This window comes from Oncorhynchus mykiss, chromosome 2, assembly GCF_013265735.2.
Source record: "Oncorhynchus mykiss isolate Arlee chromosome 2, USDA_OmykA_1.1, whole genome shotgun sequence".
Classification (NCBI taxonomy): domain Eukaryota; kingdom Metazoa; phylum Chordata; class Actinopteri; order Salmoniformes; family Salmonidae; genus Oncorhynchus; species Oncorhynchus mykiss.
Window position 1 is genome coordinate 29470329 of NC_048566.1, and position 21292 is coordinate 29491620.

The 21292-nt window shown below is 42.5% G+C and overlaps 2 protein-coding genes across 7 annotated transcripts in view; one reads left to right on the forward strand and one right to left on the reverse strand.

The window, feature by feature from the left end:
* The window catches only part of LOC110534631 (integrin alpha-8-like), a 53580-nt gene extending 45507 nt beyond the window's left edge, over positions 1-8073 (forward strand). The window contains exons 26-30 of the mRNA XM_036944640.1: positions 308-421; positions 500-613; positions 741-842; positions 6773-6895; positions 7098-8073. Coding sequence (XP_036800535.1) covers positions 308-421; positions 500-613; positions 741-842; positions 6773-6895; positions 7098-7184 — 540 coding nt within the window. The 3' untranslated portion in view covers positions 7185-8073. The remainder of the gene's footprint in view (positions 1-307; positions 422-499; positions 614-740; positions 843-6772; positions 6896-7097) is intronic.
* Positions 8074-8365: 292 nt separating this feature from the next.
* On the reverse strand, positions 8366-18922 carry hjv (hemojuvelin BMP co-receptor). Of its 6 annotated transcripts, none has more exons than XM_036944731.1 (5): positions 18630-18922; positions 15438-15554; positions 14970-15127; positions 14301-14806; positions 8366-12544 (listed from the first exon to the last, which is right to left on the reverse strand). In XM_036944731.1, exons 3-5 carry the CDS (start codon positions 15064-15066, stop codon positions 11879-11881), a joined length of 1269 nt encoding a protein of 422 aa, XP_036800626.1. In that variant the 5' UTR covers positions 15067-15127; positions 15438-15554; positions 18630-18922; the 3' UTR covers positions 8366-11878. The 6 variants fall into 6 exon arrangements, with proteins under 6 accessions (XP_036800626.1, XP_021413266.2, XP_021413283.2 ...); XM_021557591.2 differs by having other exon boundaries at positions 15438-15584; XM_021557608.2 differs by having other exon boundaries at positions 18620-18922.
* Between the last annotated feature and the right edge of the window lie 2370 nt (positions 18923-21292).

Sequence of the window (21292 nt, forward strand, 5' to 3'; positions counted from 1 at the left end):
AAACCCCTTGGATTTCTTCACATTTTATTGTGTTAGAAAGTGGGATTCAAATGGACTTCATTGTAATTTTTTGTTTAGATAAAATACTATGTAATGTCAAAGTCTAATAAAAATTATATTTTAAAAAATTATAATAAAAATGTGATAACTTTAGCAAGGTACTGTAAGTGTGTACCTGTGGTGTTTTATGTTTAGATGATTGGTTGGTCTTAAAAGTGGTTTGTAATAATGTGACTTCATTATCTCCTCTCCTTCTCGCTCTCACACTCGCTCGCTCTATCTCTCTTTCTGTCTCTCTCTCTCTCAGACATCCTCTGTCCAGGACACTCCAGAACTGTTGGGCTTTCTGAGGAACAGTAGCTCTCCTCACCGCTACAGGCGAGCCACCAATGCTGCCCAGCCCTACAGCAGCAAGACCCTGGTACTTACTTTCAGTGTCAGCTTGTTTGGTATACAGCAGCAGTTTTGGAATGTATATGAACTCTCTTTCTCTCTGTAGAACTGCAGTAACATCATTTGTCTAAGAGTTCTGTGTGTGGTCGGGCGGTTGGACCGTGGTCAGAGCGCTGTAGTCAAGATCCGCTCCCGACTCTGGGCTCACACCTTCCTCCAGGTGAGCACAAGCACACAAACATAAACCCAGACTTATATACTGATGGGAGTATTAGTATTATTGTATGTATTAATGTTATTATTAGTATTAAGAAATAAAGTATCTATAACATGTATTCACCTTGCAGAGACGTAACGACCCATACCTCCTCAACTCCACCGTGTCCTTCAGAGTGACGGCCCTGCCCTACCGCCTCCAACCCTCCTCCTTACCCCAACACACCACTTCAGTAAGATATCCCTGACACTAACCCATACCTCTACACTCTTATGAGAAAAGGAGCCTGGAAGAACCTTCTGAGATTCAAAATATTGCCACACAGGGAACTTTTCCAGTTCAAAAAGTACTTAAGTACTTTACACCACTGGTCTTTGAGGAACCCCTGTTTAAAGGTTGAAACCGGAACCTTTTTGTGATGGGAGGGGTTCAATTTTGAACTTTTTCAATAATATATTGTAGAGTCTGCGAGCCTATCAGAAGATTGGAGGCATGGCTTATTTGGCCACCCATTATGAGTAAATGTCATTCCTGCTCATCATGTTAAGTTTATACACTGCATATTACATATTCTAATAAAATAATAATGATATTAACATTACTGATTACATATACATACAATACCTTTCAAAAGTTTGGGGTCACTTAGAAATGTCCTCGTTTTTTAAAGAAAAGCAAAAAAAAGTTTTTCAAGTGCTGATTAAAGAAGCAATAAAACTGGCCTTCTTTAGACTAGTTGAGTATTTGGAGCATCAGCACTTGTGGGTTCGATTACAGGCTCAAAATGTCCAGAAACAAAGTCCTTTCTTCTGAAACTTGTCAGTCTATTCTTGTTAAGATATTAAGGCTATTCCATGTGAGAAATTGCTAAGTAATTGAAGATCTCATACAACGCTGTGTACTACTCCCTTCACAGAACAGTGGTAGGCCCCGATGCACAACTGAGCAAGAGGACAAGTACATCAGTGTCTAGTTTGAGAAACAGACGCCTCAAAAGTCAGCGCCTCAAACTGGCAGCTTCATTAAATAGTACCCGCAAAAGACCACTTTATGCGATGTGCAATGTAGAGAACACCGGAAGAAGAATTATAATTTAAATACCATAGTGAAATATTGTAATGATTGTTTATGTGTCAATTAATCCCATAGGGGATGGGTTGCCGATTGGCGATTTGACACACGAAAATAAAATGTAATTCATTCAAGTTATAAAGTGGTAACTATTCCAACTTTGGGATTTGCATAGGCTCTTGAGGAGCTCATACACCTCTGTAAGCTCCATTGAAGCTACACAACTGTCAGTGTTCAACCTTAACATATGATGACAATATAACAGATGAACAGGTGTCAGAGGAAGACAGAGAGCGCCTGAGTGAACATTTCTCAATTCCTGAATTGTTGGAGGCCATTAAATCCTTACCTTCTAATACATCACCTGGGGAGGATGGCTTCCCTCCAGAGTTCTATAAAGAATTTAGGGAGCTGTTGGTCCCCTACCTTATGGAGGTACTTTAAAAAGCCGGGGAAGACAACTGCTTTCCAGAGTCTTTCTCTCAAGCAGTGATTACTGTAATCCACAAGAAAGGGAAAAAGTCCGCCTCCTATAGACCAATCTCCTTAACACGGATTGTAAACTGGTCACCAAGATGCTATCTAAGAGACGGGAGTCATGTCTTCCCCTGTTGGTCAACCCAGATCAGACTGGCTTCATAATTAATAGATTGTCCCCCAATAATCTCAGAAGGTTCTTTGATATAATTCACCTTGCTAACAAAAACAAAATACCTAGTGTTGCAGTCTCCCTCGACGCTGAAAAGGCCTTTGATAGGGTTGAATGGCCATAACTCTTTCACGTCTTAGAAAAGTTTGGTTTAGGTACAAATCAACTAAAGCTAGGATTGCTACCAATGGGATTACTTCCTCCTCTTTCCCTCTCTATAGGGGGAACGGACAAGGTTGCCCAATTAGCCCTGACCTCTTTGCCCTCGCCATCAAACCTTTAGCTGAGGCTATTAGAACGTACCCTGACTTACATGGCTTTGAGGTGGGCCCCCATACCCATAAATTATTACTCTTTGCGGACGACCTTATCTTATTTCTAACAAAACCAGAACACTCCCTCTCTCACTTGCAGGTCCTACTACAGTGTTATAGGTCTTTCTCTGGATATAAGGTCAATTTTGATAAAAGCGAAATCTTACCGTTGTCTGTCTTTGACTACCATACCATCAAGCACAAGTTTCCTTTTAGATGGTCGCCTATGGGCTTCACATATTTGGACATAATGGTGGATGGTAACCTGCACAACCTCTATAAACTTAATCTGGCCAGCTTGTTGCAAAAGGTGGAGGGTGACCTTTGTAAATAGATGGACTTGCCTCTCACTCTACTGGGTAGAATCAATGCAATTAAAATGAATGTCCTGCCCAGATTTCTATATTTGTTTCAATCTCTCCCTATCCCTGTGCCCGCAGCATTCTTTTCCTCTCTCGACAAGCTGACGGTTTATCTGGCACGGCAAAACCCCTAGGCTTGGTCTGGATTATCTGAACTTTGATTACGGTCAAGGGGGCTTAAAGAATGTACTACTGGGCTGCACAGTCTAGGTTTCTGGCTCAGAGGTTTGACAATGGTCCCTCTCCCTCATGGTTGAACATTGAAAAGCTTGCGGTAAATGATGACACTGGGGCAGAATTGTTTTACAAATGGGACAGAAAATCTATAAAAACCATCACAGACAAACCTTTAGTCATACATTCTGTCCTGGCATGGTGCAAACTGCATGAGCTGTTCAGACGAGGGGGATTCCTTTCCCCTAAAACTCCTTTATGGAACAATAGATTGATCCCTATGTTTTTCCAGAATAGTAACTTTAGACCATGGTCTGATAAGGGGATCACTCTTCTGGAACATTGTTACGAGGAGGGAGTTCTTATGTCTTTTGATCAGCTGAAACAGAAATACCACTTGCCTAACAGGGACTTCTTTAGCTACCTACAACTACGAAACTTTATTAGGGTGACTCTCACCCCATCTAGACTGCACAAGTTCAACCCAGATATCTCCTCCCTATGTTTTAGATGTGGCTCAGATGAAGGAACATTCCTCCATTCCACTTGGCAGTGTTCAAAACTACACGGTTTCTGGCAGGGGGTATGCTATACCATATCCTCAATTCACGGGGTTGCATTCCCTTTAGACCCGGAGGTCTGTCTACTGGGTAACTTTACTAACTCCAATCTTAGGCAAAGCCATACAATAAAGCTAACAGAAATATTGCTAGCAATGGCCACGAAATGTATTGCCTTGAAATGGAAATTGGATTCCTCCCTGCCAGTTGCAATGTGGCTATCGGAAGTTAATAGTTGTATCCCTTTGGAGAAAATCACTTACTGCTTGAGGAATAAGTTAAAGACATTTTACAGAATTTGGCAACCTTTTATTGACTATATGGAGAATCTCCCCCCACATCTCATTGATTGAATCTCTATATAACCCTTATATCATGTTTCACACGTAATGTATAGCATGTAGCTTATGATCCAATGGCTCATTATTTTTATTTTTTATTTTAGTCTTTATTATGACTTATTTATTGTATGTTTGTGTATGTATGTATGTGTATATATATATATATATATATATATATATATATATATATATATATATATATTACGCTCGTCTGTTACTGTCATTTTGTCCTGTTGCTGTCTAATATCTTTTCACTTTTGTTTTGAATGTTCTTATTTGGAAAATGCAAAAATAAAAAATATTTTTTAAAAGAACAGATGAACAAGAATGACATTTACCCCCTAAAAAGATCTATCTGAAAGCCACGTCCCTACTAAGCCATGCCTCCAGTCAAGGGTTTTGCTACATTAAAACATTAAAGGTTCTTCCAAAACAAATCACATTTTATTTGTCACATACACATGGTTAGCAGATGTTAATGCGAGTGTAGCGAAATGCTTGTGCTTCTGGTTCCGACCATGCAGTAATATCTAACAATTAATCAAAAATTTTTACAACAACTACCTTTACAAGTGTAAAGGAATGAATAAGAATATGTACATAAAGATATGTGGATGTGCGAGGGCCGAACGGCATAGGCAGATGCAGTAGATGGTATAGAGTACAGTATATACATATGAGATGAGTAATGTAGGGTATGTAAACATTATTTAAAGTGGCTAGTGATACATTTATTACATACAATTTTAATTATTAAAGTGGCTAGAGATTTGAGTCAGTATGTTGGCAGCAGCCACTCAATGTTAGTGATGGCTGTTTAGCAGTCTGATGGCCTTGAGATAGAAGCTGTTTTTCAGTCTCTCTGTCCCTGCTTTGATGCACCTGTACTGACCTCGCCTTCTGGATGATAGCGGGGTGAACAGGCAGTGGCTCAGGTGGTTGTTGTCCTTGATGATCTTTTTGGCCTTCCTGTGACATCGGGTGGTGTAGGTGTCCTGGAGGGCAGGTAGTTTGCCCCCGGTGATGCGTTGTGCAGACCTCACTACCCTCTGGAGAGCCTTACGGTTGTGAGCAGAGCAGTTGCCGTACCAGGCGGTTATACAGACTGACAGGATGCTCTCGATTGTGCATCTGTAAAAGTTTGAGTGTTTTTGGTGACAAGCCAAATTTCTTCAGCCTCCTGAGGTTGAAGAAGCGCTGCTGCGCCTTCTTCACGACGCTGTCTGTGTGGGTGGACCGTTTCAGTTTGTCCGTGATGTGTATGCGGAGGAACTTAAAACTTTCCACCTTCTCCACCACTGTCCCGGTCGATTTGGATAGGGGGCTGCTCCCTCTGCTGTTTCCTGAAGTCCACGATCATCTCCTTTGTTTTGTTGACATTGAGTGTGAGGTTATTTTCCTTACACCACACTCCAAGGGCCCTCAACTCCTCCCTATAAGTCATCTCGTCATTGTTGGTAATCAAGCCTACCACTGTAGTGTCGTCTGCAAACTTGATGATTGAGTTGGAGGAGTGCATGGCCACGCAGTCATGGGTGAACAGGGAGTACAGGAGAGGGCTGAGAACACACCCTTGTGGGGCCCCAGTGTTGAGGATCAGCGGGGTGGAGATGTTTCCTTCTCTCACCACCTGGGGGCGGCCCGTCAGGAAGCCCAGGACCCAGTTGCACAGGGCAGGGTTGAGACCCAGGGTCTCAAGCTTAATGACGAGTTTGGAGGGTACTATGGTGTTGAAATGCTGAGCTGTGGTCGATGAACAGCATTCTTACATAGGTATTCCTCTTGTCCAGATGGGTTAGGGCAGTGTGATTGCGATTGCGTCGTCTGTGGACCTATTGGGCGGTAAGCAAATTGGAGTGGGTCTAGGGTGTCAGGTAGGGTGGAGGTGATATGATCCTTGACTAGTCTCTCAAAGCACTTCATGATGATGGAAGTGAGTGCTACGGGGCGATACTCATTTAGCTCAGTTACCTTAGCTTTCTTGGGAACAGGAACAATGGTGGCCCTCTTGAAGCATGTGGGGACAGCACACTGGGATAAGGATTGATTGATCATGTCCGTAAATACACCAGCCAGCTGGTCTGCGCATGCTCCTAGAACCTAACCATAGGTGCAAGTGTGAACCATTATCAATGGCTCCTCAAGGATCTCCAGGGTTCTTAGTCACCACTAATTCTAAGAGTGTACCCTGCCTTACCGCCTCCAGCCCTTCTGCTTACCCCAATATACCACTTCAATAAGATAACCCTAACACTAACCCTTACCTCTACTCTGCCCTTTAGCCTCCAGACATCCTCCTTACCCCAACACACCACTTCAATAAGATACCCCTAACACTAACCCTTACCTCTACCCTGCCCTATAGCTTCCAGACATCCTCCTTACCCCAACACACCACTTCAATAAGATACCCCTAACAATAACCCTTACCTCTACCCTGCCCTATAGCCTCCAGCCCTCCTCCTTACCCCAACACACAACTTCAGTAAGATGTGACATCCACCCTAACTAGTACCTACAATAACCCTTACCCTGAACCCCATCCAGCCTGCAACTAACTGTGTGTGTGTGTGTGTGTGTGTGTGTGTGTGTGTGTGTGTGTGTGTGTGTGTGTGTGTGTGTGTGTGTGTGTGTGTGTGTGTGTGTGTGTGTGTGTGTGTGTGTGTGTGTGTGTGTGTGTGTGTGTTATAGATGGGTACACTGGTGCTTTGGGGAACTCCTGATGTGGCGTTTGCTATTCCTCTGTGGGTCATCATCCTAGCCATCCTACTGGGACTGCTGGTCCTGGCCATGCTAACACTGGCCATGTGGAAGGTACACACACACACACACACACACACACACACACACACACACACACACACACACACACACACACACACACACACACACACACACACACACACACACACACACACACACACACACACACACACACACACACACACACACACACACACACACACACACACACACACACAAGGACTTTAGTATAACTTAACCCTCTATTCCTCAGTGTGGTTTCTTTGACCGGGCTCGGCCGCCAGCGGATGACGTGTCAGACCGTGAGCAGCTGACTTCTGACCAATTAGCAGACGCCTAAGAACACTCACTGGCACCATGGAGACCAGTTCCTGATTCGAGGAGGCTGTTTGGGATGAGTTCCACCTCTTGAGTGAAATTAAATGAGATCTGCAGGCAGACTGCAAACTCACAGATCAAAGGTTATTTACCCCTTTTAAAGCTGATCTGTCATCAGTGAGTGGACTGCAAACTCACAAACCAAAGGCTGAAGTACCATTAAGATTGGTATTCAAACGGCACCAGAGTGACTGGGAACCATGCACACAGACGGAAGGCCTCAAGACAATTTTGGACAAGTAGAATGGACTCTGGTTCTAACCCTGCTTGTAGTTGAATATGTTTCTATGCACCGCTTGCCTCTGTGGGTTAGACTACTTGGGGATCTGTATGGTTGGATAATTCAGTTGGAGTTAACCAGTCTGGCTAACTTCAAATGGAGTTACCATCTGATGTCAGTGACTTGGTGTCCGCCTGCTTTCACTGTTAAATACATTCCATCATTGATCAATCACACACATGCACACATACATGCGCACACACACGAATGCACACGCAAACACACGCATGCACACACACACACGCAAACACAGGGGGCTGTACAGTATATATCTATGGATGGTGTATGTGCAATATTGGGATATTCTGTGTGATACTGAAGCTTGTTTACACTGGTATTATTTTATTAGAACTTGATGTTCAAATTGTTTGTGTATATTGTTTATTTAGTATACTATTGTGTATGTGAGTGTTTTTGTTGGTATATTAGTGTATGTGTCTTCGGAAAGTAGAAGAACCCTTAACTTTTTCCACATTTTGTAATATTACAGCCTTATCCTAAAATTCATTAAATCATTATTTTCCCTCATCAATCCACACACAATACCCCATAATGACAAAGCAAAAACAGGTTTTTAGAAATTTTTGTACAAAAAAAAGAACTATTACATTTACATACGTATTCAGACCCTTAACTCAGTCTGAGGTCCTAAGCGCTCTGAGGCAGGTTTTCATCAAGGATCTCTCTGTACTTTGCTCTGTTCTTTCCCTTGAATCTGCCAAAGGTGCTTCAGCAAAGTACTGAGTAAAGAGTCTGAATACTTATGTAAATGTGATATTTCCATTTTTATTTCAAAATAAATGAGCAAAAATGACTAAAAATCTGTTTTTGCTTTGTCATTATGGAGTATTGTGTGTAGATTGATGAGGAGAAAAAAAACAATTTAATCAATTTAAGAATAAGGCTCTAACATAACAAAATGTGGAAATAATCAAGGGGTCTGAATACTTTCCGAAGGCACTGTAAGTGTTAAAACAGTGCAGTGTTTATAACGGGTCCAACTGTTTACAAAAAGAACGTGGGACTGGGCTAAATACAAAAGGATTTGCATTAACATTAGCATTATCCAATGTGAGAGGTTTAGGCCTAGATTCAATCAGACCCATTGTTAATCGGCACTAGCCAACAACCCCAGAATGATTCCAAACACATTTAAAAAGAAAGGGAAAGTCATTGAGTTACATCTCAGAAAACACAACACTAAAGTATACAACATAATATTACTTCAGTACAAAGCAAAAATGTAATAGCCTAACAATGTCAGGTGATTAGGTGATCTTCTAGGCCAATATAGCAGTAACCTCAAGGGCTGGAGGTGGGGCCAAGAGTAATAATCTGGAGGGAGGTGATGCTATAGGCCAATATAGGCCAAATATAAAGAGAGGGTGAGGGAGGATTGATAGATCCAATAGAATCCAATCCAATAGAATCCTTCTGCGTGCCAACAGGGAGGCAAAGGCAATGGCATCTAGCTGTCTATTGGTCAGGGAAGGATTGTTGTCTGGTACTCCAAAAATTGCAATTTCTGCACTAGGCTGCAACTCTATATCCAATGCTTCAGAAAGGGTTTTAAATATAGTGGACCAGTAGTCTGCCAGACTGGGACAAGACCAGAATATGTGAGTCCAATGCGCCATGGAGCTTTTACACCTGTGACATGTACCATCAATATTTGGGTAGAATTTGGAGAGTCTGGCCTTACTGAAATGGATACCTTAAACTGTATAAGGCCGAGCCGGGCACAAGAGGAGCTTCCATTTACCCCAAGTAAGGCGCTATTCTAGACTTTGTCCGAGGTCTCTCAACCAAGTCCCTTTTCCCTCTCAGATGACGGGTTATCAAGGGACATGATTATCAAACAAATAAATACATGGAAATACCTAAATACACTTGAATGGGATAATTACATTTGATAGCGAAGTCATCAAAATTGGCAAAGGTGCCATCTATATAAAGGTCACTAAACTTAGTAAGGCCATTCCTCTGCCACAGACTTCAAGCTGAATTTAGATTGATTGGATGGAAGAGGTGATTATTACATATAGGATCTTGAATAGAGAAATCACAGAATTTGACGGAATTAAGGCCAAATTTTAAGAGTATTGACAACAATTGGATAGGATGTATAGCGCAAAGCTGAAAGAGTAAGATTGGAGGTGACTAAAGCTGACAAAGAGGAAGAGAAATTGGAGATGACTTCTGTTTGACACCAGTCAGTTTCTGGGGTGCGAAGCCAGTAAACAATATTTTGTATATTCGCTGCCCAGTAATAATACATAACATTAGGAAGGGCTAGTGTGTTCTAGCTCTCTGGAGGAATGCTTTACGTATTCTTGGACTCTCACCGTCCCCCCCAAAAGAGGCTTGGGGAGAAAAATAGCTGATGTTTTGGCAGTGTCGTAGGTGTAACTGCATTGGAGCAGTCAGATTGGTGAGCAGCTGCTCTTGTTAACTGCCATGAAGCCACACCGTCCCACTGGCGTTAGAAGTTCAGAATGAGAAAGTGTAGGCTATATAGAAATAATGACGCTCAAATTGAAAATTTTACTAAATAATGAGGCTTTCTATCAGCCTAATCGAGGTGAAGATTACATCTCACAATCTCGTGTTTATATTTGTAAACAAGGCTACATGGGATTTCTCTTAATGCGACGCTGTGCAGCCAATGGTAATGTCCTCTTTAGGTATAATACCAGGAGCCAATTGTGGATTTGGCAGCTCTAGCGCAGTTACACCTCCGACACCGCCAAAACAACCACTATGCAGATGTCGGCTGAAGTGGACCTGAATGAATAGAGCCATTAGGGAGTAAGGTTCAAACTTCATTTCAATTTACTTCACTTCTAGTAATTCACAGTATGTAAATACTGTATGAAGGATTTTTGTCACAAATTTGATTTGTGTTTTGTTTTTGTACTGAAGAACACTGAAAGATTATTGAAATAAAGTGTCCTTAATTGCCAAGTCTACATTTTCTAATATTGTTTACTGTGTTAAGGTGTGGTTCCTCACTGTCTCTTTTCACTGTATTTTTATTGTGAACAATTGTTTTTATTGAATCACATCATAACCAATACAATCAATAAAAAAAAATACAATTTCCCCCCCTTTTGATCAACCCCCACTGCCCCTCCCACCCCAACTGTCACTTTCTACATTGACCTATTCCATCGGAGAAGCTAAGGTGGGTCTAGAATGGGCTCATTCCAGCTATCACAGAAGCAACAACAGGAATGCTGGACAGTACACCAGAGAAGACATCTGACATCAGAGGGCAGAAGAGAGCTGCCAGTCACAGCGAAGGAGAACTCAACTCGCCCAAATGCTACCTCAGTAGCCCCTCCAGAGGAATACTGCAGTTGTTACTGGACATTTCAAAGTACACAAAACCCCAGTTAGGGTTGCTCATCAAAAATACACACTCAGGATATTATACAGACCATTTTCGGGTCTTGGAAAAAAACGATACAATTTAATAAAACTCACAAAGGGAAATATATTAGAATCTGTAGGTATAAATATGTTTTATCCCTGTCAGACATCACATTATTACATGGAAGGCAATTTGAGATATTTTCCATCCTTTGGAAATCAATATAGTATTGTAATTTACTCCTTACTCTATTGCTTTAGAAAGATGGTATGAGTAACTTTGGGAAGATGTCTTTTTTACTTTGGCAACTACAGTAGGTAAAAATATGAACAGGATGAACAATACATTGTAAACATTGTCTTACAAATACTGACATATGAACCAAACGTACATTCAAAAACAGTCCCTTCTGAAATGAATCGAGACGTTATTACAACTCACTGCATACCAAATGTAGACACACAAAGATGACGTAATAAATTAGTGATAAATTAGTTTCTATACAAAGGATGAAACCACTGTAGTATTATATTTACTATAAACAAAACACTAAATTCCCCTCCATGATAAAATAAATGGAAAATAACAGAAAGTGATACAAAAAATTTGTTGAAGATGCCATTTACTGTCTGGATTTGTGGAATTATGCAACAGGCCATCCTCTGTGCTGAGATGGATAATACATATTGTTTTAATACATTTGTCTCAGCGTAGTTAAGGGATTAGAATCAACACAACTAGTGTCAGGCTTCAAAAGTTGACTTCTATCCTCACTGAGAGCAAACACCTGTATTTATTCCTGTCAACATTGGCTTCTCCTGCTGGTAGAAAATGAATCAGGGAAACATTGACCTCTGTAACCAGTCACAATCCCATGTTCCAGCCAGTCAAAGGTGATGCCTGTTGTTTATGAAACAAGGCCATCAAGTATGAAGAAAGAGCATCTGCTCGGTCAGAGTCAGTGTGGCTAATGCTATACCCACAGCTCCTACCAGTCACTAGTTCATAAACACGTCCCCGTCCACAGAGCCACCAGACGCTCTGATAGGACAGCCACACCCAGGATCAGAGGCAAACATGGACTACTCCTATCGGCCTTGCCCACCAGTAGCAGATGCACCTTATTGGGGTCTGATATCATTCCCCGGGCGTCTTCCAGGGCCACTACGGCCGCCGTGCTGGAGTTGAGGTCCCCTGTGGCCAGCAGGTCAAACAGGCAGGCCTGGTAGTAGATGTCCCTGGCAGGGAGGAGGGCTGCACAGTGGGCATGGGCTGCAGCAGAGAGCTGGCTGGAGGAAGAGGAGGAAGAGAGGGAAGAGGAAGAAGAGGGGCTGGGTAGCGTCTCTAGGCGCTGTGAAGGTGGGCAGCCATACACACACAGCTGCAGGTCCTGCTCGGGGGTGAATGCTTCAGCAATGGCGCGTGGCGAGCGTACTGACAGTCCCAGGGACCGCCCACTCTGACGCACCACCAGGGTGGTGCCGATGTGGGCGGCACGGATCTCAGCCTGGTGCCCAGGCAGATCAGAGTGGACGCTCAGGCTGTACTGGCCCTGCCTCTCCCCGCTGGTCACTGAGCCGTCCACGAAGGCTGCAGGAACATTGTCCAGCTCCGCCTGGTAGATCTGCTGCTCGATACACTGGCGCCAGTTTTTAAAGATGATGGTAATCTGGTGGAGAGACACCCCTGTTGTTACACACATTCTTCCAATGAGCTAGACGTACGTATGCAACTTTATTTATGTACAGTCGTGGCCAAAAGTTTTGAGAATGACACAAATATTAATTTCCACAAAGTTTGCTGCTTCAGTGTCTTTAGATATTTTGATCAGATGTTACTATGGTGTGTCAAAGGCTTTTATTGACAATTACATGAAGTTGATGCAAAGAGTCAATATTTTCAGTTTTGACCCTTCTTTTTCAAGACCTCTACAATCCGCCCTGGCATGCTGTCAATTAACTTCTAGGCCACATCCTGACTGATGGCAGCCCATTCTTGCATAATCAATTTGACAGAATTTGTGGGGTTTTGTTTGTCCACCCGCCTCTTGAGGATTGACCACAAGTTCTCAATGGGATTAAGGTCTGGGGAGTTTCCTGGCCATGGACCCAAAATATCAATGTTTTGTTCCCCGAGCCCAGTCCAATCCCTGTACCTTTTGCAGTATATCAAAGTGGCTTTTTTGCTGCCCTTTTTGACACCAGACCATCCTCCAAAAGTCTTCGCCTCACTGTGCGTGCAGATGCACTCACACCTGCCTGCTGCCATTCCTGAGCAAGCTCTGTACTGGTGGTGGCCCGATCCCACAGCTGAATCAACTTTAGGAGACGGTCCTGACGCTTGCTGGACTTTCTTGGGCGCCCTGAAGCCTTCTTCACAACAATTGAACCGCTCTCCTTGAAATTCTTGATGATCCAATAAATGGTTGATTTAGGTGCAATCTTACTGGCAGCAATATCCTTACCTGTGAAGCCCTTTTTGTGCAAAGAAATGATGACGGCATGTGTTTCCTTGCAGGTAACCATGATTGACAGAGGAAGAACAATGATTCCAAGCACCACCCTTCTTTTGAAGCTTCCAGTCTGTTATTCGAACTCAATCAGCATGACAGAGTGACCTCCAGCCTTGTCCTCGTCAACACTCACACCTGTGTTAACGAGAGAATCACTGACATGATGTCAGCTGGTCCTTTTGTGGCAGGGCTGAAATGCAGTGGAAATGTTTTGGGGGGATTCAGTTCATTTGCATGGCAAAGAGGGACTTTGCAATTAATTGTAATTCATCTGATCACTCTTCATAACATTCTGGAGTATATGCAAATTGCCATCATACAAACTGAGGCAGCAGACCTTGTGAAAATGTATATTTGTGTCATTCTCAAAACTTTTGGCTACGACTGTATAAAGACCTGTCATGGATTGTACATAGTTATATTTTAAAGGTCCAATGGAGTTATTTTTTTATCTCAATAATAAATAATGTATGGGTAATAATAACAACTTACTTTGATTATATTCAATAAAAATAGTCCCCCCAAAAATTATAGTTTCTTGGCAAAAAAAACTATTACTCAAGCAAGAGTGGGGGGGGGGAAAACTGAAAACTAGCTGTTATTAACAGAGAAGTTTGGAACTCTCTTTCTTATTGCTGTATTAACAAATTTACTGCCTGGTGATGTCACCAGGTAGGCCAAAACTCCATCCCACTGAAACAGGCAGATATTTCAGGTGGCCTTTTCAAACAGCTCTTACACTAAAAGGGCATTATAATAATTTCCACAATTTTACAGTATTATTCAAACCTCAGGGTGGAAAATCGCATTTTTGACTGCACTGGGCCTTTAAGAACGGAACGTAAGTTGTATAATTAAAAATATATTTTATAAATGATAATTTACTGTATATCATTTTAGAAATGAGGCCTACCGTGGTGAGAGCCGTGGCATATGCCCCTCCTCTCATGGGGGCGCTAGTTGCCTGAACGTATAGATACTCATTATCTATCAGTGGCCAGGCCCCTTGTACAGCGCACGTCTGGAACTCATCACGGAAGGTGCGAACATGGGGATCCCCGAACACTCCACAGTGGAGATAGTCAGGGGTCCGGCCCTCACGCTGGAGGTAGCCCTTCTCGTAGATACAGGCGTCCCCAGAGATGGGGGCCTGTGGCAGGGGCCGGGGCTGAGCGGTGGGGCCTGTCCTGGGGCAGCTGTGCTGGATGAGGAGGTCCTCGATGCCCTGCACAGCCGAATGGTAGGCCAGATCTCCCCGGCAGGCACGGGCCATGCGGCGGGTACACATGGCGTAGGAGCGGAGGGCGCTGCAGTAACCCGCATTTCCCCCCTCTCTGCTGCCCCCTCCGCTGCCCCCAAGGTCCAGGGTGACAGCTACAAAGTCAGAGTTGCACCTCAGGATGCGACAGGATGCCCATACTGAGGGAGGAGGGAGAGAGGTGGAAGCTCCAGATCATATACCACAAATTGACAATAGTAGGAGCAAAAATATGTCTTTCCATTGAGCATGTAACAGAAATATCACAGTTGCTTGACATTATTGGGAAGCTTGAAGACAAAAGCTGTGGATCATTGAAAGTACCTTGCAGGCAGCACAGGTGAAACAGTAGCAATGCCACTATGATGCTGCGTTTCCATGACAGCTGTGAGTAGTGGCTGCAGAGGGCCAGTGTCCCCATCCCCTTCCAGCCTCAGGCCGAGGGCTGCAGACCAGGCTCAGGCTCAGTACAGGGGCTACAGCTGCAGGCAGGACACAGATAGAGAGAAACATTACACACTGTGGCCTGTAGGGGGAAACCCCACACCACTACCACAGGCACAATCTAGGCTCGACTCCAGTAGACCATTTGTCAAGATAGAGTGCAATTTGTATTGAATACATTATCAAATGCATATTGTAATATTTTATCATATAACAAGCGGATCACAAGATCTATGTATTTATCATACCTAGTTTGAAAGCAAAACACAATATTTACAGTCAGAGTAACATGTGAAAAACAATACAGAAAGATATAATTGTAAGTAATAAAGTAGATGTAGTTCATACCTTTTTGAATAGTTGCTAACTACTTTTTAAGACTGTGTGTTTGTGCAAAACGATCTCCCACACTCTTGGAACCCATCAACAGCACTCAGACTGAAGTCAACACCGTTGTGCTTGGACCTGGACAAGATGATGGCAATGGAGAGAAAACTGTTGACAAACAAACATTCAAGAATCAGAGAAAAGCAACACCAGTGGCCACCATTTGGTCACATTTAGGAATAGGACCAATCATTTGATCAACAGTCTTAGTTTGTGAGGGCAGTCTTATTCACCTGACCACTGGTCAGGTCATATCATGTTTGAAGCTGCCATAATGATAGCCATAATAATAGTCCTATAAACAGCAGTATTTACATTACAGAGCTTAGGTTTCCATACAGTAGATAAACTGCCCAAGTAACCTAACATCTGTGGTAACCATTGGCATAGCAAACACTTATCTGTTAGTGTTGTGAAGCTAGGCTTGAGACAAAATATAGTAAAACAAAGAAAAACTATGGCTTACCATGTGTTCCACAGCACTAAGCATCAAAACCCCATTTTATGTTGTATTTCAGTTCTTGGTATAAAGCAAGCATTTACCCGTCAAAGCTAGGCTACAACAATGTTGGTCACTTGGTCAATTGGGCATTTTGCAATTTGGACTCTTCTCCCTTTTCTGTTTGCCAGTGGAGAAGAACAAACAAGGGCCAAAGAAAGTGGGTAAAACAAAAAAGCGTATCTTCGTCAAGTCCAATTTAGTAACCAAAAGGATGGCATTATTGTATCTGATTTATGTGTGGAAAGATCTAAGTTTAAGGAAAGGTGTAGGCCTACATTCCGGTAAAACCTTTGGCAGTACAAGGCATTCCTAAAGCATTGGTGCCATTGGAAGTGTGCCTTTGAAAGCGACATGGCATGGGCTAGATTGAACCATGTGTGCAGTGCGTTTGTGTGTGGTCTTCTCTCTCTCTCTCTCTGAACCAACACTAAAGTCTGACCTTTATTACAGTTTGGGAGACCTGTGCACTGCGCCAGGGAGAGGGGGTATGAAGGGGGGGGGGGGGGGGTTACGAGAGCAGCAGGGGCAGAAATAGAGCATGCTAAATATACCAGACTCTCTCTCACTCCACCCAGCCCCTTTCCTTCATGTGTTCCCCTGGTCTGAAATAGTTCGGTTCTACAGGGCTGAGGAGGGAAGGGTAAGCAGGTGTTCCCAACGGCAGTTCCAATACTCAGGGAGGGAGTGGCTATGGCTACTAGCTGTCACAATCAGTCTTCAATCAGACACATCTTCAACTTACATTATCAAATGAATCTTATTTAACGGTATTCCAACTAACAGCAGCAGTGTATAGCACTCTCCAAACCCAGTCTCTTCACTTCTGTTTTCAACGTTTTTCAATGCCCTAGATTGGTCTCCTTTTGTTGTCCAGTGGGCATTGTGTTCACTAGTGTAGTGGTTGAGGTCTGGAATGTCGGCCAATGGATTCTGATGCAGCTGCACTTTTGGAGTGGGGGTGTATGCCCCCGCCCCCCTTCTTTTTTTTTTGTTGCACTGCTTTGAAAATCCCGGTGACCTCCCTCTGTGCACAGTCCAACAACACTGACAGGGTCCTGTTTGTTCCATCCATGAACAGCAAATAATTACTGTGCATACACACACAAACAGTCGCTTGTGAATTAAACACCAATATGGTACTACTTTTAGGGCAACACTGCACCCATACCCTTGTTTAACCACAAAACCCTAACTCCCCTTCACACACACACACATTTGTTTTACTATTCTTGTGGGGTTCAAACCTAGCCCTAAACCTTAACCTAACTCTAACCCTAACCTTAACCCAAAACCTAACCTTAACCCCAAACCCCTAAAACTAAACCTAATCCTAACTCCTAACCCTAAAACCTAATTCTAACCCTAATTCTAACCCTAAATCTAAAATAGCTTTTATTCCTTGTGGGGAAGAGCGAAATGTCCCCACTTGTTTGAATTTTCTTTGTTTAGGCTACTATCGTTATGAGGACCTCTGGTCCTCACATGGATAGACAAAACCAAACACACACATACACAACGTCACCATAGAGGTGGGTTGGTCACATGTGCGATTTAGGGATGTTTTTTCTCACAGCTTGGCCTGGAGTGACATGTCAACGTGCTTCTACATGTCAACAACAGCTCACATGAAGACCAGTGGTTTTCACTAATTCATTAGATCAAACCTCAACTGGTATTGGACATAAAGACCACAAACACAGAGCAAGCTGTTGGTCGTTTGCCTCAACCTCACTTGATTTATTGATGGATGAGACTTTAATGTGAATCCAATCTGTTTGTGTCTGCATGGGAAAGGTCAATGCACATCATAGCATCTTTGTATTTGTAATAGTGCAGCTCTCTCTCTCTCTCCTCTCAAGGTTTCCTTCCATCTGAAGTTTTGTCTCAACTGCATTTAGACCAGTGTATTTTGATGGTCACTATCAAAACATTCAAATAACTTCAGACTGATTGACTAATTGTATGATCTATTTTATTGATAATCTATCTATTGTACAAATCTATTGTATATTCTATCTATATCTATCAATATGAATTATGCGTGAAAGCATAGGATTGATTAAAACAATTATTTATGACAATCAATAGCTGTACTTCAGGACAATTCAGGGGGCACTATTACATGAATTAATGGCTAATATATGGGTATCATTCTATTGTTGTTGTATAACTGCTGATGTAACCTTAAATTCCACATGGCCAATGTCACCCAAGTGTCAGTCTACAGTACATGCCATTCTGCTGTATTTCTTGATTTACTCACAATGACAGGGAGTTTGTTCTAATATTAGGCCATGGAGAAACTATTTAAAGCAGCAAGTTCCATTAGGGGACAGGGTGAATTGTTCTATTCTACAATGTTAGAAAAAACATGTTCCAATCAAATGAAAGCTGTACAGTTACTTGACCCAATCCATACATGTTCATAACTCACAATGAGATAGCAGTATCTCCTGGCACACTGACTAAATCAACATTGTTCCCACATAATTTGAATGAAATTAGGTTTAACCAACGTGGAATAGACGTTGAATTGACTTCTGTGCCAAGTGGGCAGGTAAATAATATGCCACATTTCTGAATTGTGTAGCACATGATTAATTTAAGAATGAACCAGGCAAAGCACCATTCATATCCTCACCCAATCACACCTCTGCTGAAGCTCCGTATGAGGCTCTGCGTAAATGTCCCCACCTCACTCGTTCCAATAGGAAAAAGGCGAAGTAGGTTATGCCTGCACTGACACCAAACTCCCACACTGTCCAAGTGAGCTGCCGACACTGATGTCCAGTCTCAAACTGGTTTCATTGCAAGCCGCTACTCCTTCCTCTCTCGTTGTCGGCTCTCAGATGAGTGAGATATTTGACAGTGTTTCTCCACGAGTGGTATAAATCACTCGCGTCGAACACCTGCTGCTCGCGTAACAACTGTCCACTTGGGCGCACACTCTCCTAGGCACCGGGGGGCTATTTCAAACTATCACAGTGGCTCTGGCAACCTGTTCTATTTGCAACCTGTTGTTGCTAGTGTGTTTTCTTATTTTTATAGTAGGCCATTCTGTATTTATTGCCCTCTTGGTCATAAATCCCCAAGAAATTCGGTTCAAGCAGTTTTGACAGATATCGTAGCCAGTTGAGTCAAAAAAAGTGTAGACTTTTGTCAATATTGCACTGGCTGGTCTCAGGGCAATTCGTATTATTCTGTGCATAAATCTTTGACTAAATGAATCTTCTCCATTTAGTATGATATATTATGCTACGTTATTCATACGAATAATAGGTCGAATTGTGCTACACAATTCAAAAGTAGCCCATCATTCCACAGGGCAAAAACTGGTTGAATCAACGTTGTTTAAAGGTAATTTGTCAAGGTATTGTGACGTGGAATCTATACTGAACAAAAATATGAATGGAACTTGTAACAATTTCAAAGATTTACTAAATTCCAGTTCATATAAGGAAATCAGTCAATTGAAATAAGGCCCTAGTCTATGGATTTCACACTACTGGGAGTTGGTCACAGATACCTTAAACAAAAGGTAGGGGTGTATATAAAAAAAAACGTCCGTATCTGGTGTGACCACCATTTAGCTCATGCAGCAATCTTCTTTGCATAGAGTTGATCAGGTTGTTGCAGTCATCATGCCAATTGCACATTCCCTCAAAACTTGAGAAATCTGTGGCATCGTTTTAGAGTGGCCTTTTATTGTCTGCAGACCAAATTGCACCTGTGTAATGATCATGCTGTTTAATCAGGGTCTTGATATTCCACATCTGTCAGGTAGATGGATTATGTTAAAAGGAGAAAAAAAAGGAGAGGAGGCAAAGGAGAAAAATGCTCACTGACAGCGATGTAAATACATTTGTGCCCAACATTTGAGAGAAATAAGCTTTTTTTGTGCATAATGGAACATTTTTGGGATCTTTTATTTCAGCTCATGAAACATGGGACCAACACTTTACATGCTATGTTTATATTTTTGTTCAGTATACATTGAAAATACATTGGATTTGATAAAAGTAATCAAGCATTGTTTTTAGGGTGAAATTTAAGCAAATTTCAACATTGACAAACCTTGTATAAAATATGTTGAATTTGTGCCTTTAAAACAACATCAGATCTTCAACTTTAGATCCATTATCAGAAAGAAATTATAATTATAAGAATTCTACAAAAACAATAGACAATATAATAGGCCTAAGGTCTCAACCTTTGATGTAAAGACATTTAGTGATATTGAATTTTGTTGGGCTGTCAATGTAGCCGATGCGAAATGGCTAGCTACTTAGTGGTGGTGCGCGCTTGTAGCGTTTCAATCGGTGATGTCACTCGGTCTGAGACCTTGAAGTAGTGGTTCCCCTTGCTCTGCAAGGGCTGTGGCTTTTGTGGAGCGATGGGTAACGATGCTTCGAGGGTGACTGTTGACGTGTGCAGAGCGTCCCTGGTTCTTGCCCAGGTCGGGGCGAGGGGACGGACGTAAAGTCTATACTGTTACAACACAACCAATCAACACAACCAAATGTCAACATTTGATGGAGATGTATCTTCTGCTTGGATAATTCAATCTGCCACTCTTTTGAAATACAATAAATAGCCTATTAACTTGTTAACAAATAATATGTTGGATTCACGTCTCCAACTCAACCAAAAATAAATGTACACAAATGGGATGACTCAGATGGAACTAAAATGTATTAAAATGTATTTTAAAAATATGTTTCAGGCCTTTATGGTAGAGTGGCCAGATGGAAGCCACTCCTCAGTAAAAGGCACATGACAGCTCACTTGGAGTTTGACAAAAGGCACTTAAAAGACTCTCAGACCATGAGAAATATGGCCTGGTCTCTGGTCTGATGAAACCCTGAGCGCTCAGGGCCTCTTTGACTTGAATGCCAAGCGTTACGTCTGGAGGGAACCTGGCACCGTCTCTACGGTGAAGCATGCTTGTGGCAGCATCAGGCTGTTGGGATGTTTTTCAGCAGCAGGGACTGGGAGACTAGTCAGGATCGAGCGAAAGATGAACAGAGCAAAGTACAGAGAGATCCTTGATGAAAACCTGCTCCAGAGCGCTCAGGACCTCAGACTGAAGCAAAGGTTCCAACAGGACAACGACCCTGAGCACACAGCCAAGACAATGCTAGAGTGGCTTCGGGACAAGTCTCTGAATGGCCCAGCCAGAGCCCGGACTTGAACCCAATCGAACATCTCTGGAGAGACTTGAAAATAGCTGTGCAGCAACACTCCCCATCCAACCTGACAGAGCTTGAGAGGATCTGCAGAGAAGAATGGGAGAAACTTCCCAAATACAGGTGTG